Raw genomic sequence first — 14,164 nt, 5'->3', positions numbered from 1 at the left:
AAGAGGTGGAGCAAGTGGCACAGGAAGAAAAGGGATGAAAGTAGGAGGATGGTATTTGACCAGAGCCTCAACTCACAGGATATCAGGTTCAATGTAAAGGAAATCAGACTGACAGTGTTTTTGGACTTCCTACATTGGTTACTTTTTGCCTTTGTTTTCTCTTCTCTGGAAAATCTGGAAACGATTTTGTAACTCTGTGGATGGCAGAGTGGTTGCTTTGGTAATTCTGAGTGGGGTCAATAGGTATTCCACATAGCAATTAGATTTTTGGACAGACTAAGTGCTATTTTCTCGGGGTCCTGCTGTCTTTCTGATTAAATTTAAAAAATAAACTTCTTGAATCGTGTTAACAAATGGTAAAATTTCTAATTCCAGGACAGATCTGTGGTTTGAGGACAGTAAAGCTTAGGGACTGTGAATGTTGTGAGGGCTAGAAGGACCTAAACTCAAATCCTGACTTTGCCAGTTAATATACGTGTGTCCTTAGACAATTTACTTATGCCTCCTATACTTCATTTTCCTCACCTGTTAAACAAGACAAACATGTAGCTCAGAGCTTTGGGTGTGGGAAATTCTTCGTAAATATTAGTTCTGATAGCATTGTTGAGGTAAAGTGGCAATTTGTAAAGAATTTCTGGAGAAGTCTTTGGTGGCTTCTACCCATTCTTACTGCTAGTTTCTGATTCCGCTCATGACAGGAAGCATGTCAGGATCACCAGCTGCAGTCCTTCACTTCCTGCTTTATAGTAAGACAATCTTCTGTGCCCCTAGACTGTAAATTCCATAAGAAGTTTCTCTAAGAGAAGCACCCATGGGAACTTGTACTATATTATCAGCGTTTAGCATAATATTTGTACGTAGAAGAGAGTAAGTATCTGCTGAATGAAAAAAATAAGTGAATGAATTAGTCCAGGTGTTAGAAAATGGAGTGGTTTTTCCTGTTCATCCAACAGTATGTCAGATGTGTAGGGAAAAGTTCAGCCTGGACAGGTCTGGGAGAGCATATTATTCCCCCTGCTCTCAAAATGTGCAGTGAATATAAACAGGAAAAATAAAAACTGGTAGTGAGCCTTATAATCTGCTGGAAAAATAAAAACTGATAGTGAGCCTTATAATCTGCTTGCCTGATGGTAAGTGCATCCTCCATGCAGAGGCTCACATTCATGTGTTTTCTTTCTAAGGTATTTTAGAGCCACAACTGATCAGTGTTAAATTTTAAGTCACCAAATATCAACAATTGGCTTGAGATAAAAATCTCTGTAATCATGAAATGTTTTAAACATGTTAAAAATTGTATAAAATGCCTCAACAGACATCCATGTGTAGATGTAACATAGTTCAGTGTTTTGCTGTATTAGCTTTCAAATCTTTTCATGGTTTTAAAAATCTACTAATTATGTATCAGCATGTCTTCTGTTAGTTTTTATTTTTATTCTTGCCTTCACTCTTTTACTTGATCAATCTTGTTAGACTTTTTTGTAAATACTCTCTCCCCACCCACCCCCCTCCCCTCTTTTTTTAAGAGACAGGGTCTCGCTCTGTTGCTCAGGCTGGAGTGTAGTGGTGGGATCACTGCTCACTTTAAACTCTAACTCCTAGCAGTACTTCTCACTCAGCCTCTTCAGTACCTGGACTATAGGCATGTGCTGCCACACTAACTAATTTTTTAATTTTTACTTTTAGTAGAGACCAGGTCTCACTATGTTTCCCAGACTGGTCTCGAACTCCTGACCTCAAGCAATCCTCTCGCCTTAGCCTCCCAGAGTGCTGGAAGGGTCCCAAAGAACCAGCTTTACTTTCTTTACTACATTTTTCAGTCATTTCTGCTCTACTTTTGTAATTTCCTTTTTTCTACTCTGAAATTTCTGTTTTTCTTTTCATAATTCATTTAGTTAAATATTTAATTTATTAATTACCAATCTTCCTTACTATATGTATCTAAGAATGTAAAATTTACTCAAGTACCATTTTAGCAGCAACCTAAAGCTCTGCTACGTAGTTTTTTTTTTTTTGCTGTTGTCCATATATATGTATATATATATTCCATAACTTATACTATGACTTTATATGACTCATAAATTATTTATATTTTTAGAAATAATATAACTATTTTAAAAAATTGTTTATTTGGCATTTTAAAAATTTCCAAACATATGAGCATCTTTGTTGTTGGTTTTAAATTCTGTTTCTTTGTGGTAAGTGCAGTGTTCAAGATATTGATTCTTTGAAGTTGGCCTGGTCTTTAAAAGAAAAGTAACCTTTGATTTTTTAAAATAGTTTGCAAATCATAGAACAAGAAAGGACTCTGGTGGTTCAACTCCCTTCTTAATTTATGGAAACATAAGTAAGAGAAATAGTGAATGATCAGCTTATTCTCATAGATACACTTGCTGGAAAAAGAAAAGCACTTCACTTTTTCATGCTTAGTATCATTTTTCATTAGATACAACCTTAAATATTAGTTTGCTTTCCATGAAGGATGTTGTTTGAGACCTCTTTAGTAATCTGATTCGTTTTACCTGTTAATAAATCCTGGGCTAATCCAAAATCGTTCATGCAGAGATGAAAATGACCACTGAATGCTAGTATTAACTGCTTGAGCTCAGCACGTAAGGCTCAAGGTGCAAGACAGAAGATGCTGCAACCAGAATCTTTTTTTCTTTTCATTTTTCTTTTTTCTTTTTTTTTTTTTTTGAGACAGAGTCTCACTCTATCACCCAGGCTGGAGTATAGTGGCACCATCTCGGCTCACTGCAACCCCACACCTCCCAGGTTCAAGCGATTCTTGTGCCTCAGCCTCCCCAGTAGCTGGGATGACAGATGTGTGCCACTATGCCCGGCTAATTTTTGTATTTTTAGTAGAGACAGGGTTTCACCATGCTGGCCAGATCTCAAACTCCTGACTTCAAGTGATCCACCCACCTCAGCCTCCCAAAGTTCTGGGATTACAGGCATGAGCCTCTGTGCCTAGCTGCAACAGAATCTTTTAGCGGGCAGAAATTTTCTTCTTCTTCAAAAAAGGAATGGAGGATAGCATTGAAGTGAAACTAAAGGAGGTTATGTTTATGGTAAAAGTGGAGAAAAAATGATTTCCTTTTTTTCCTTACCTCAGACCCTCATATAGTTGTATTTCCTTAAAAAAAAAAACAAATATTTCAGATATGACAAAAATACTTATTCCTCCTGTATTTTAGGAATGCACAAATATGTTTTCTCTTTGTGCAACAATCATCCAGTCAGTTATAATTTTTACTCTTAATAGTCAAACATCAACTACAGAATAAGGTTTTAGGTAATTCAGTCTTTATGCTAAAAAGTCCATATAGAGTAATGCATTTAAATTTTATTATTTGTAAAAAGGTACAGTGATGTAGTGGTTTCCTGGAAAGAGTTATAATTTAATGAGTTTCTAATTATATAGTCATCATATATTATGTGGTCCACATTGATTTTCCGTTCTTCCAGTTTACAACTTACATCTCAGAGAATCTGTAAAGTTCCCTCTCTGCATTACAGTAATCTGTTGCTGCGCATTTTGTGGGAACCTAAAATTTTTAGTAATCTGATATTTGTTATAATAGTGGGTGTCTAGTGATTACCTAACAGCTGTAAAATAATTTCTCTCGACTATTCTGTTGTTAAAAACAAGCAATTTAGGAAGCTGTGTTTGACTTAATAAAATGGAATATTAGGTTTGCCATATTGTGTAAAAATAATGATGAGTATTTTAAAATGAAGAGATAGAAAACTAGAATGCTGGTTATAGGTAATTAAGATATGGGTTAATTTTGTTAGATGAGTGATGCTATGGTAGACACCTCCAGTTTCTACCACTGAACCAAGCTTCTTAAAAGGAAAATTCCTGGATTGTGAATAAAAATTTACTTATCTATATATAAAGAGATGAATGGTTGTACTGGTTTGAATAATGTTCCCCAAAATTCATGACTTCTAGAACCCATGAATACTACCTTATTTAGAAACAGAGTCTTTTCAGATGTAATCAAGTTAAGAGGAAGTCATACTAGATTAGGGTATGCCCTAATCCAATGGCTGGTGTCCTTAACAGAGAAAGGTATAGACGTAGAGACAAAGAGACAAACACAGAAAGTTATGGCCCCTATATTTTGTGGTGTTCACCATCTTTTAGTAAGATTAACTCCTTCTTCATCATTTTTATTTCTATCCAGTGGTTTTCTACTGTCTTTTCCTTTCTTGTGGAAACTTTTGCTACCATAATATTCTTATGCATCTTTTTCTCTCCAGTGGTAACCGTGTATCTTTTAAATGAGATTATTCTTTTTTGTCAGCTAGTTTTATTTTCTTTTAATTTTTTAAGTCCATAATATGCTTAATCCTTTTGGTTTTTAAAATGTTTTTGATTGATACTATAAGATCCTAGTGCTCATCAATGAATATTGAAATAGTACAGAGATTTTTAATGACTGTTTACCTTTAGATGTTGTTGGATGCTGTTTGAACATTTGTACCCTGGAATGGAGTGGCAAATGTTAATACCCAAAGGTGTTAAACAATATTGTATATGAGAGTTACGTTACCTGTGATAAGATGGGCAGTATGTGTCTTATTGAGCTTTAGCTGATTTTTGTCTTGCAGGAAAATGGAAATGTGGTAATGGAGTCCTAACAGATCTCTTAATTTTTAGGGGAAGATGGAAATCCAAGTTCAACAACTGTGAAAGTCTGAAGTTTTATCCTACTTACAAGTTAATAGGCATTAGCTTGCTGCAGTTTTGTCTATGCCCGCAGAAGACAGGAAACTCCTGGGTCAGAGACAAAGGGCTTTATTACTCTGGCTTTGGCTATAGCCAGAATAGCAACATTTTCTTACACTGGTATCTTCAGCCTTAATTCCCAGAGGGTGACAGAGGATAGGGCCAGGCTAACCTGAGCACACAGTGCATTGTGTTACAACAAAGAAATTCTGAATTTAGGAAACCTGAATGTTTTATAGTGGGAAGTAAACATGCCTGCCCTTTGCTTTGGAGGGAGATTTTCTCCATCTTCCAAAGCTGTTCCCTGTACAAACATCATTGAAAGGATAGTCCAGAAGAATCTCAGGCAATAAGGGGTTCTAGATACTTATTATAGTGAAATGTTACTGAGTAATCTTTCAGAATTCATTTCCATAGGTCACATTAAATATTACATTTTAATCATTTAAATTAAGCCTGATGATGTAAGGGTAGTTTTGTTTTTAAGGCTTTGAAAACCTGTAGTGCTGAGTTAAAGTCTAGGAAGTGTTCATTTGTATTCTTGGTCTTATACTTTTATATTTCATAGATCCATATACTAACAAAATGAATTTTGAGGATCAACATAGGTTTGCATCATTTCTTCTCTTTTGCCATATATGAAAACAACCCTCTCAAAACATCTAAATACTATTTACTATTGCTACAAACTAAAAAAAAAAAATGAACCTAACCACTAATGCAATATGGCACTGTGTTCCAGGATTGGATCCTGGAACAGAAAGAAGAAATTAAAGGAAAAACTGGTGAAATCTCAATGTTCAGAGTCGAGTAAATAGTAATATACCAGTGTCAGTTATGTGATTTTGACAAATATACTAAATAAATATAAGATGTTAACAATGGGAAAAACTGCTTGATAGATATACTATAATTCTCTATACCATCTTTGCAACTTTTCTGTATATCAGAATTATTCCAAAATAAAAGTCTATTTAAAAAAGGGAAATAGTTGATATTTTAAATAATAAAGATAAGGAAGTAAACCTAGAACAAATGACAGTTTTTCAAAAATTAAATACATTTAGCTTTATGAAAAATTAAGTACACTATACTTATTTCTATCTTTTTGACAGGAACTAGTAAAGATTTTGAGATGCATTAGTATAGATTCATGGATTATTGGCATTTGGGAACCACGTGATAGCTTCACTTAATTTACTGTAAATGAGAGGAAATAGTCTTTTCACTTTTCTTAGCCTTTAGAATGAGGTACCTTTAGAATCAATTATACTCTGTACCTGACCAGATGTTTAGCCTCTGTCCCTTCTATGAATCCAGTCCGATTCTGTACAGTCACAGAGTATGAGTTTTAATTGGGATAGGTTGGTGGATCATCGTTAACATAAAATTTAGCTTTTCTAAGGATTTCCATCATGCAGCTGGCCCTAAGGAGACTTACTTTGTTATTTATTTTCTTATTTTAATTTGTGTTAGAGATGGGGTCTCACTATGTTGCTGAGGCTTGTCTTGGACTCCTGGGCTCAAGCGATCCTCCCTCCTTGGCCTTCCAAAGTGCAGGGATTACAGGTGTAAGCCACCATGCCCAGCCTCCCAAGGAGACTTACAACTGGGAAGATGGAGTGAGGATTGGAGGAGGGCAGGTTCTTGACGTTGATGCCAGTCAAGAGGGAGTTGAGACCAAGCAAGAAATGTGGTTTTGTCAGGCAAGCACCTGTGGAACAGACTGTAGCCATGCAGCCACCAATGTGTCAGGACAGTGTATACACCTGGAGGCAATCTAGGATGCAGTAGGGTTCAAGGGTAGGCCGTTAGTTCCTGCAAGGTGGTATCAGCTAGAACAGAGACTCCCAACTATGGTAGCATATTGGAATCATCTGGGCAGATTTGTAGAATACCCAGGTCCCACCCTCTAGAGATTCTGATGCAGTTGGTATGGGGTGAAGCTGGGTATTTTTAAAAAGAGCTTCCCATGTGTTACAATATGCTGCCAGGGTTGGCAACTACTGTGCTAGGGCGGGGTGAGAAAGGGTCCCACTTGTGGAAGAGGGTGACTGGCATGAGCTTCCCCAATTGCATGGCAGAGGCTGGTTCTAGGACCAGTGCCCATGGAGGGGGAGAAGGCTATGATTCAGTGAACAGAGCAGGAGAGCAAGAGTTGCAGGGGCGGGTGTTTTGATCTGGAGGTGCCTACACTGGCCCTGACCCTTTTAGCATGACCAAACCATTCCTATCTGCCTGTGACTTTCATAGATGTAGCACTGAAATACCAGTATCCTGGGAAACCCCTTTGTGCCAGGCAAACTGGAAGTTTGGTTTTTCTAGCCCCTTTGATCCAGGCCAAAGCATCCTGCATGGTATCCTATGATCAGCACCAGCAAAAATAAACAGCTCTGCTCTTCCTTAATATTCTTATCTCACCTCTTACCTTCCATTATGTTTCTGATAAAGCCAGCTGTTTTTTGGGGAACAAGAAACAGAGTGGAGTACATTCTTTCTGTGTCACGAAGGATGAGCTCAGGAACTAGTGTAAGATTTCAGTGAGCTCAGCAGTGAGGAGCTTCAGAATCAGAAACAGGAGTAATGTAAAGCAGTTGTTCTCAAACTTCAGAGTGCAGTAAAATCACCTGAAGGTTTGGCTGAATCACAGTTGGGTAGGCTGCATCCTCCGAGCTTCTGAGGAAGGCTATAGCGAGCCTTGAGAAATTTGCATTTCTAGCAAGCTGATGCTGTTGGTCTGAAAACCACTCTTTGAGAACCACTGGTGTAAATAACCTTGACTTTGTAGCAGGCATACCTGGGTGTGGATGATCTCTCTCAGTCTATGGTTTCTCACTTGTAAAAGGGGGGAAATAATACTCACCTCATCAGTCGTCATGAACTGTCACATAATTCACTAAACAGGATGTCCAGGATATGGTAGATACTTCCATTCTCTGAAAGATCTTTCTGTATCCTTTGCATGGGGACAGTTTTGTATTGAATATTTTTAGGGTTAACAATTCCAGATTTGATCATCAAAATCACGTAGAGGAACTTTTTACACTATAAGAAACCTGGGGCCCTACCTCCTTGGAGATTCTGATTCAGCAGGCCTGAGGGAAGTCCTGGGCATCAGTTGCTTTAGAAAGCCTGCCATGGTACTTCTGAGAGTCAGTTTTGGGAACTGATATTTTGAGGAGCATTTCTCTTCTGCAAGGGTTCTCAGGCACTGAAGTTGTATTCAGTCATTTGGAGGATTTTAACAGGTGCTGATGCCTGGACCTGAGACTGTGATTTAGATGGTCGGGAGTAAGTCATGGGCATTGGACTTTAAAAGCTCCCAGGTGATTCTGAAATGCAACAGAGGTTGAGAACCTCCCCTCTAGGGGTATTCCTGGAACAAGAAAAACACGAAGTATTTGTTACAATGCAGATTCTTAGGTCTTACCTCAGAGCTGCCTGCACAAACTCTCTGGGCGAGAGACAGTATCTACATTATAAATCAACGTCTCAAATAGTTATTCTTAACAAAGTTTGAGAATCACAGCTCAAGGGACATTATAGCATCCCTAAATATTGGTTGACTACACCTCCCTCACCTGTTTATATAGCACTTTACAGTGTACTTTACATTGTTATCTCATGGAATCTCCTGCATATCCTTATGAGACAGCTGGAGTAGATATTATCTCTAGTTTATTGGTGAAGAATTGGATATTCAGGGAGGTTTTCTTTCCAGTAGCACGTGTGGGTATATGAGCATAAATCAGGCAAATGTGCTTCTCTGAAGGGATATAATAGTCTATTGGAGAAGTAACACAGAAACAGGCAGGAAGGAACAATCTCTTCAGGTAGGAAGAGATTGCAGTATGGTTGAAAAATACTATGAAAATTCGGAGAAGGAGGGGTTAGCAGGAAGTAATTTATGAGAAGGGAATTTGAGAAGGCTATTTGGAGGAGGTGGTCCCAGCTCATTTTAGAGCTGTCAAGATCTAGTTTCCTTTGAGGACCTTGATAGAGGGCGCATGACTATGGTCTTACAGCTATGCTCCAATTGTTTCCCTTTATTAGGTTTTCCTCGTTTTATGGTCCAGGCTGTGTAACCTCCTTTGTGTTATCATCTCATCATATTTATAATAAATTCGAATTTTCCTTTGAGATTTTGCTATCTGTTTAATAAAAATGTGGTATGTCTTTGAATTTTATAAATAAATGATTATTTTGATGTTCTTAGAATAAAAAATTACAATAAATTTTTCTCCCATTAGGAAGATAAACCAATAATAGACATATGAACTATCATGTTCATTTTTATAGAGGTAGATATTCTTTTAGCTATAGCTATCTAATTAGGTAAGAATAAACATTTGTACTTTTATGGCTATGTTGTTAGATCAAGGAGTATGAAGAAAGTTTCAAGGACAATGGATTTATTTCTGGAACAAAAGAGACAATAAGGAATAAAGCTATGACTGGCAGTCTGATAAAGAGCCCAACTCTGTTAGGAAAAGCACAAAAGGCTTTTCTCTTTTCCTGCAACATCTGTCTCAGATTATTGTATATAGTACTTCCATATAGCATACTTTTGACTTTTCTTCAAAAGTCATATGAAGACATGGAGAACCTTTATAATTGATAAGATTTGAGAAAGTTTTTTTGGTAGTGGTCTTTACTGAAATAGATAATTTTTAAGTAAAATGCAGTTTATGATTTTCAAATGCAGTGCATATTCTAAAACATAGAAGTACAAAAAATATAATTATATCTGTCCCATTAGTTATTAAAATTTAAAATACTCCTATTCTTTGACCTCCCAGGTCCATGTCTAGTACTCTATCCTGCATATATACTGATAGAAGTGCACAGGAATATATGAAAGGATGTTCGTTGCAACATTATGACAGCAAAAAGGAGATTATCTGAATGTCCATTAGTACAGGACTGTTTAAATGAATTATAGTTCACCCCCATAATGGAATAGTATGCCATCATTGAAAAATACGATATTGATATAGAAGGATGCCAAGCTTACCTTAAGAAAAAAAAAAGTCAAGTGGCTGAACAGTGTACATAGTATAAAACTATTTGTGAAGTGAAAAGGATATATGTGTATGTGTGTATATATGCCTCTACTTGAATATACATAGACTATTCTTGACATGGTACACAAAATGCATCAAAAATGCTTACCATTTAGAAAGCATCTATAGCTTGAATAGTATATGTGAAGGGAGTTTTTTTATTTTTCACTATGTACCCTTTCAAATCTTAGAATTTTTGTACCACATGTGTATTAATAGATAAAATAATTATTTACAAAATAAAAATATTAAATTTATATTTAATATTATAGTTTATATAAATTAAGAAAGCCAGGCTATCTCTTGGACTAAAAAATATTTCTAGGCATGTTAAAGGAAAGAAAAACTTCATTACTTCTTAGTTTAAATAATTATTGACTTATGATTAATTATCCCTGAAAAATATTACAGCACAAAAATGAAGTTTCACCATTATTTCTAATAATTACATATGCCACCAGTTGAGACCTCAAGATTTGAATTGTAGTAATGCAAATTGAGATTTTTTTCCCCTGGTGTTTATGCCTCTGCTGAAGTGTCATGGAAACATTTAATAATGATTCAACCATACTGAGCTCTTTGCTTCATTTGCCACGTTAGGCTTTTGTGCAGATGGGTCCTGATCATATGCTGTTTTTGGCTTGACTCCTATTTTTCGAATCAGAGATTAGTGAAATAGTGTTTTCCATTATTGACTCATCTATATAACTCTCCCCAGTATAATGGAGGAATGTTTTTAAAAAATGAATTATTTGTCCTTTTTATGGTTTAATATGACATGTTTCCAGAGTTGCGTTTTTGAAGAAAACTTTAGTAATTTATAAAATAGTATGCTTTGACACTGACATATATCCTCATGACTATCAATTTCCATTGTTTTCTAGTCTGATGCCATAATTCCCAAGATTATTTTTTTGTTTCTACTTCTCTTTATTTATGTTTGTTTCTACTTTCTTATCTTTGTTTCTATTATCTTCATTGCTATGAGGCTCAGACTTCTAAGAGGAGAAGGTCTGATTCAGTTAGTCACTGTCCAGTGTAAGGAAACACTTATAGACAGAGTTCTGTCTTTATCAGGTCATCTGTTGACTGTTGACTTTTTATGTCTGGCCAACGCAAAGCTAGAATTTTGATCTCTGATCCAATTAGATGTATCTAGGAAATCAGGGGCATCTAAGTGATAATGTCCTCTCATACACTCAGAATCTGATCTATGGACTGTTCATCAGTCCAACAGCCCAACACATTCTATTGTAACTTTTGTTAAATTTACCCTTAGCCCTGCTGACAAAGCAACAGAATAAAAGAATAAACCAGCCTAGGGGAAAGTTTAGATTTGCCTTGCATAACTCATAGGTTCGAGGTTCAACAATAGGGGATAGGACACAGGCTTTGTACTCACATAAAGTTTTCATCCTTACTTGGCAACTCCCCAGGCAGACAACCACAGTCTCAGAGATTGTGGTTCCTATGTAGAAGAGGGATAAGAATATTTCTTTGTAGGATTGATATGAAGATTTAGTGTGATTGTGTATGTAAATTGAGAACACTGACAGACACAGTAGTTATAATAGCAGCAAACATTTGTTGAGTACTTCCTATGAGCCAAGCATTACTTTAAACTCTTTTATGTCTGTTAGCTCGTGTAATCCTCATAACATCCCTATGAGATAATTACCTCCAATTGACAGATGAGAAAACTGAGGCATGGGCAGTCTCTGTAGTTTGCTTAAGATTACAAAGCTGGTAAGGGAAGGAGCCAATAGCTCACATTGTTAACATCTACACTACACTGGCGCTCCACATGAAGTCATGGCCCCGTGTTCTAGTGTCTAGGACTTGTTTCAGACCCCAAGTCTCTGTGGCTTTCTGGGTTCCATCTTCTCCATTAAATGCAACCACAACCCTCAGTTCATGATGGTCAGTGGCTCCCCTGGGAATTTGGAGCTGGTTTAAGGTCAGGGATTGCATTGTGTACCATTTTACCTGCTCTCCACCCACTCCCTAAAGCTGAGAGTTACCAGCTTCTGTGGGATAATCTTACAAGGAGCAGTAGTCTCAGGCTAGGCTGGTTTCCTTGGATTTTGGTGGAGAAAATGTCTTCAGCCTATTACATCTCCATGTCCTCCTGTTTTCTCTCCTCCATGTGTGAAACACTGAACATTTTAAGTAGTGTTACTCCTTAAGTCCTACTGTGAAGTAGGTAACATTTGCCTCTTTAAACCACCCATCCTATCAGTCCTTTCTGTTTCACTCTTTCATATCTCAGTGAATCAATCTAATTAGAAGCTTTCAGCTACTGAAGAAATAGGAGATTAGTGATAGAATGGGAAGAGGTCATTTAGAGAAGAGCTTCTCAAACTTTAATGTGCATATGAATCACCTAGGGACTTGTTAAAATACAGATTCTCATACAGTAGGTTTCGGGTGGGGCCTGAGATTCTGCATTTTTAACAAGCTCCTAGTGATGTCAATGCTGCTTGTCTCTGAACTGCACTCTGAGTAGCAAGTATTTAAAGGTGACATCCTAAGATGGCAGAAGATTTAACTTCTTACCTTTCCAGGCACATTTAACCAAATAAATGAATCTCTCTTAGTAGAATTTTGTTAATGCAATTGGATGCTAAGAAAAACTTCACAATTTAAAACGCTGCCCATAAACTGCTTACCAGTTAAAGCCATTGCTGGTTTGAGAAAAGAATGGTATGAACTTGCTTATCTGGTAATCAAGTTTTGATATAAACACTGTAAAAACAAGCATTTCCTCCATCAATATAATTTACTGACTCTCAAATGATTTATATTCATTTTTACTTAGCTTTGTGTAAAAGAGCATTGCTTTGCTGCTGCTCATGATTGAGTTGCTTTTTTTGTTTTTTTGAGACAGGGTCTCTATTGCCCAGGCTGGAGTACAGTGGTGCCATCTCGGCTCACTGCAACCCCCACTTCCCTGGTTCAAGTGATTCTCCTACCTCAGCCTCCCGAGTAACTGGGATTACAGGCATGCGCCACCACACCTGGCTAATTTTTGTATTTTTATTTAGTAGAGACAGGGTTTCACCATATTGGTTGGGCTGGTTTGGAACTCCTGACCTCAAGTGACCCACCCATCTAAGTCTCCCAAAGTGCTGGGATTACAGGCGTGAGCCACTGCACCTGGCCTATGGTTGAATTTCTTATAACTAGGAAAGCAGATGATTAAACTTTGGTGCAAGGGCCACATACGTATTTTCTTTCTTTTCTTATTTTTTTCATTTTTTCTTTTGAGACAGAATTTCACTCTTTTTGTCCAGGCTGGAGTGCAGTGGCAAAATCACAGCTCACTGCAGCCTCGAACTCCTGGGTTCAAATGATCCTCCTGCCTCAACCTCCCAAGAGGCTAGGACTACAGATGCATGCCACCACATCCATCTGATTTGTAAATTTTTTTTTTTTGTAGAGACAGGGTCTTGCTATGTTGCTCAGGCTGGTCTTGAACTCCGGCCTCGCCTCCAAAAGCATTGAAACTATAGACATGAGACACTGTGCCTGACTCCCCATGTGTATTTCAATATCTCTTTCTTTGTTCCTCTAATATCACCTACATAAAAGAAAGGTTAAGTCAACTTTTGTTTCCCTGAATTTTTATTTGGAGTCAGCTCACTCAGAGTGTTTATGAATAATTCTGTTAGAAAAAGCTTGATAATGCTAATCTGAATAATGAAATATCATGTAGAGCTCTAGATGTGGAGATACATTGTGAGTAGAAACCTCCTGTGAAATGAAGCAGCTGATTCTCCTTGTGATGCAAAGGCTTACATTCTTTATTTCTGTTTTCAGGGAGGAGAGCACTGTTACTACCAGGGCCATATCCGAGGAAACCCTGCCTCATTTGTTGCATTGTCAACATGCCATGGACTTCAGTAAGTGTTCAAAAAGTTATTTGTACTGTTTATTTTTTCAATAATTTATTTTCTTTAGTATGAATGCACTATAGTAGATATCCCTATTTTGTGTCAAGAAATAATTTTAAATCAGTGATGGATCTGATTTTTTTTTCCATTTTGTGTTTTATAAACCAAGCAGATTTTATTATTATTATTACACTTTAAATTCTAGGGTACATATGCACAACATGCAGGTTTGTTACATATGTATACATGTGCCATGTTGGTGTGCTGCACCCATTAACTTGTCATTTACATTAGGTATATCTCCTAATGCTATCCCTCTCCACTCTTCCCACCCCACAACAGGCCCCGGTGTGTGATGTTCGCCTTCCTGTATCTAAGTGTTCTCATTGTTCAATTCCCACCTATGAGTGAGAACATGCAGTGTTTGGTTTTTTGGCCTTGCAATAGTTTGCTCAGAATGATGGTTTCCAACT

General features: G+C 37.1%; 1 protein-coding gene across 15 annotated transcripts in view; it reads left to right on the top strand.

Moving 5' to 3' along the window:
- Positions 1–14,164, top strand: part of ADAM22 (ADAM metallopeptidase domain 22) — a 242,205-nt gene that overhangs the window by 137,399 nt on the left and 90,642 nt on the right. For all 15 annotated transcript variants that reach the window (XM_077997084.1, XM_028846111.2, XM_077997080.1 and 12 more), the window contains one exon: positions 13,618–13,700. In XM_077997084.1, the coding sequence (XP_077853210.1) occupies positions 13,618–13,700 (83 nt within the window). The remainder of the gene's footprint in view (positions 1–13,617; positions 13,701–14,164) is intronic.

Source organism: Macaca mulatta, chromosome 3 (assembly GCF_049350105.2).
Source record: "Macaca mulatta isolate MMU2019108-1 chromosome 3, T2T-MMU8v2.0, whole genome shotgun sequence".
Classification (NCBI taxonomy): Eukaryota; Metazoa; Chordata; class Mammalia; order Primates; family Cercopithecidae; genus Macaca; species Macaca mulatta.
This window is presented reverse-complemented; position numbering and strand designations above follow the sequence as displayed.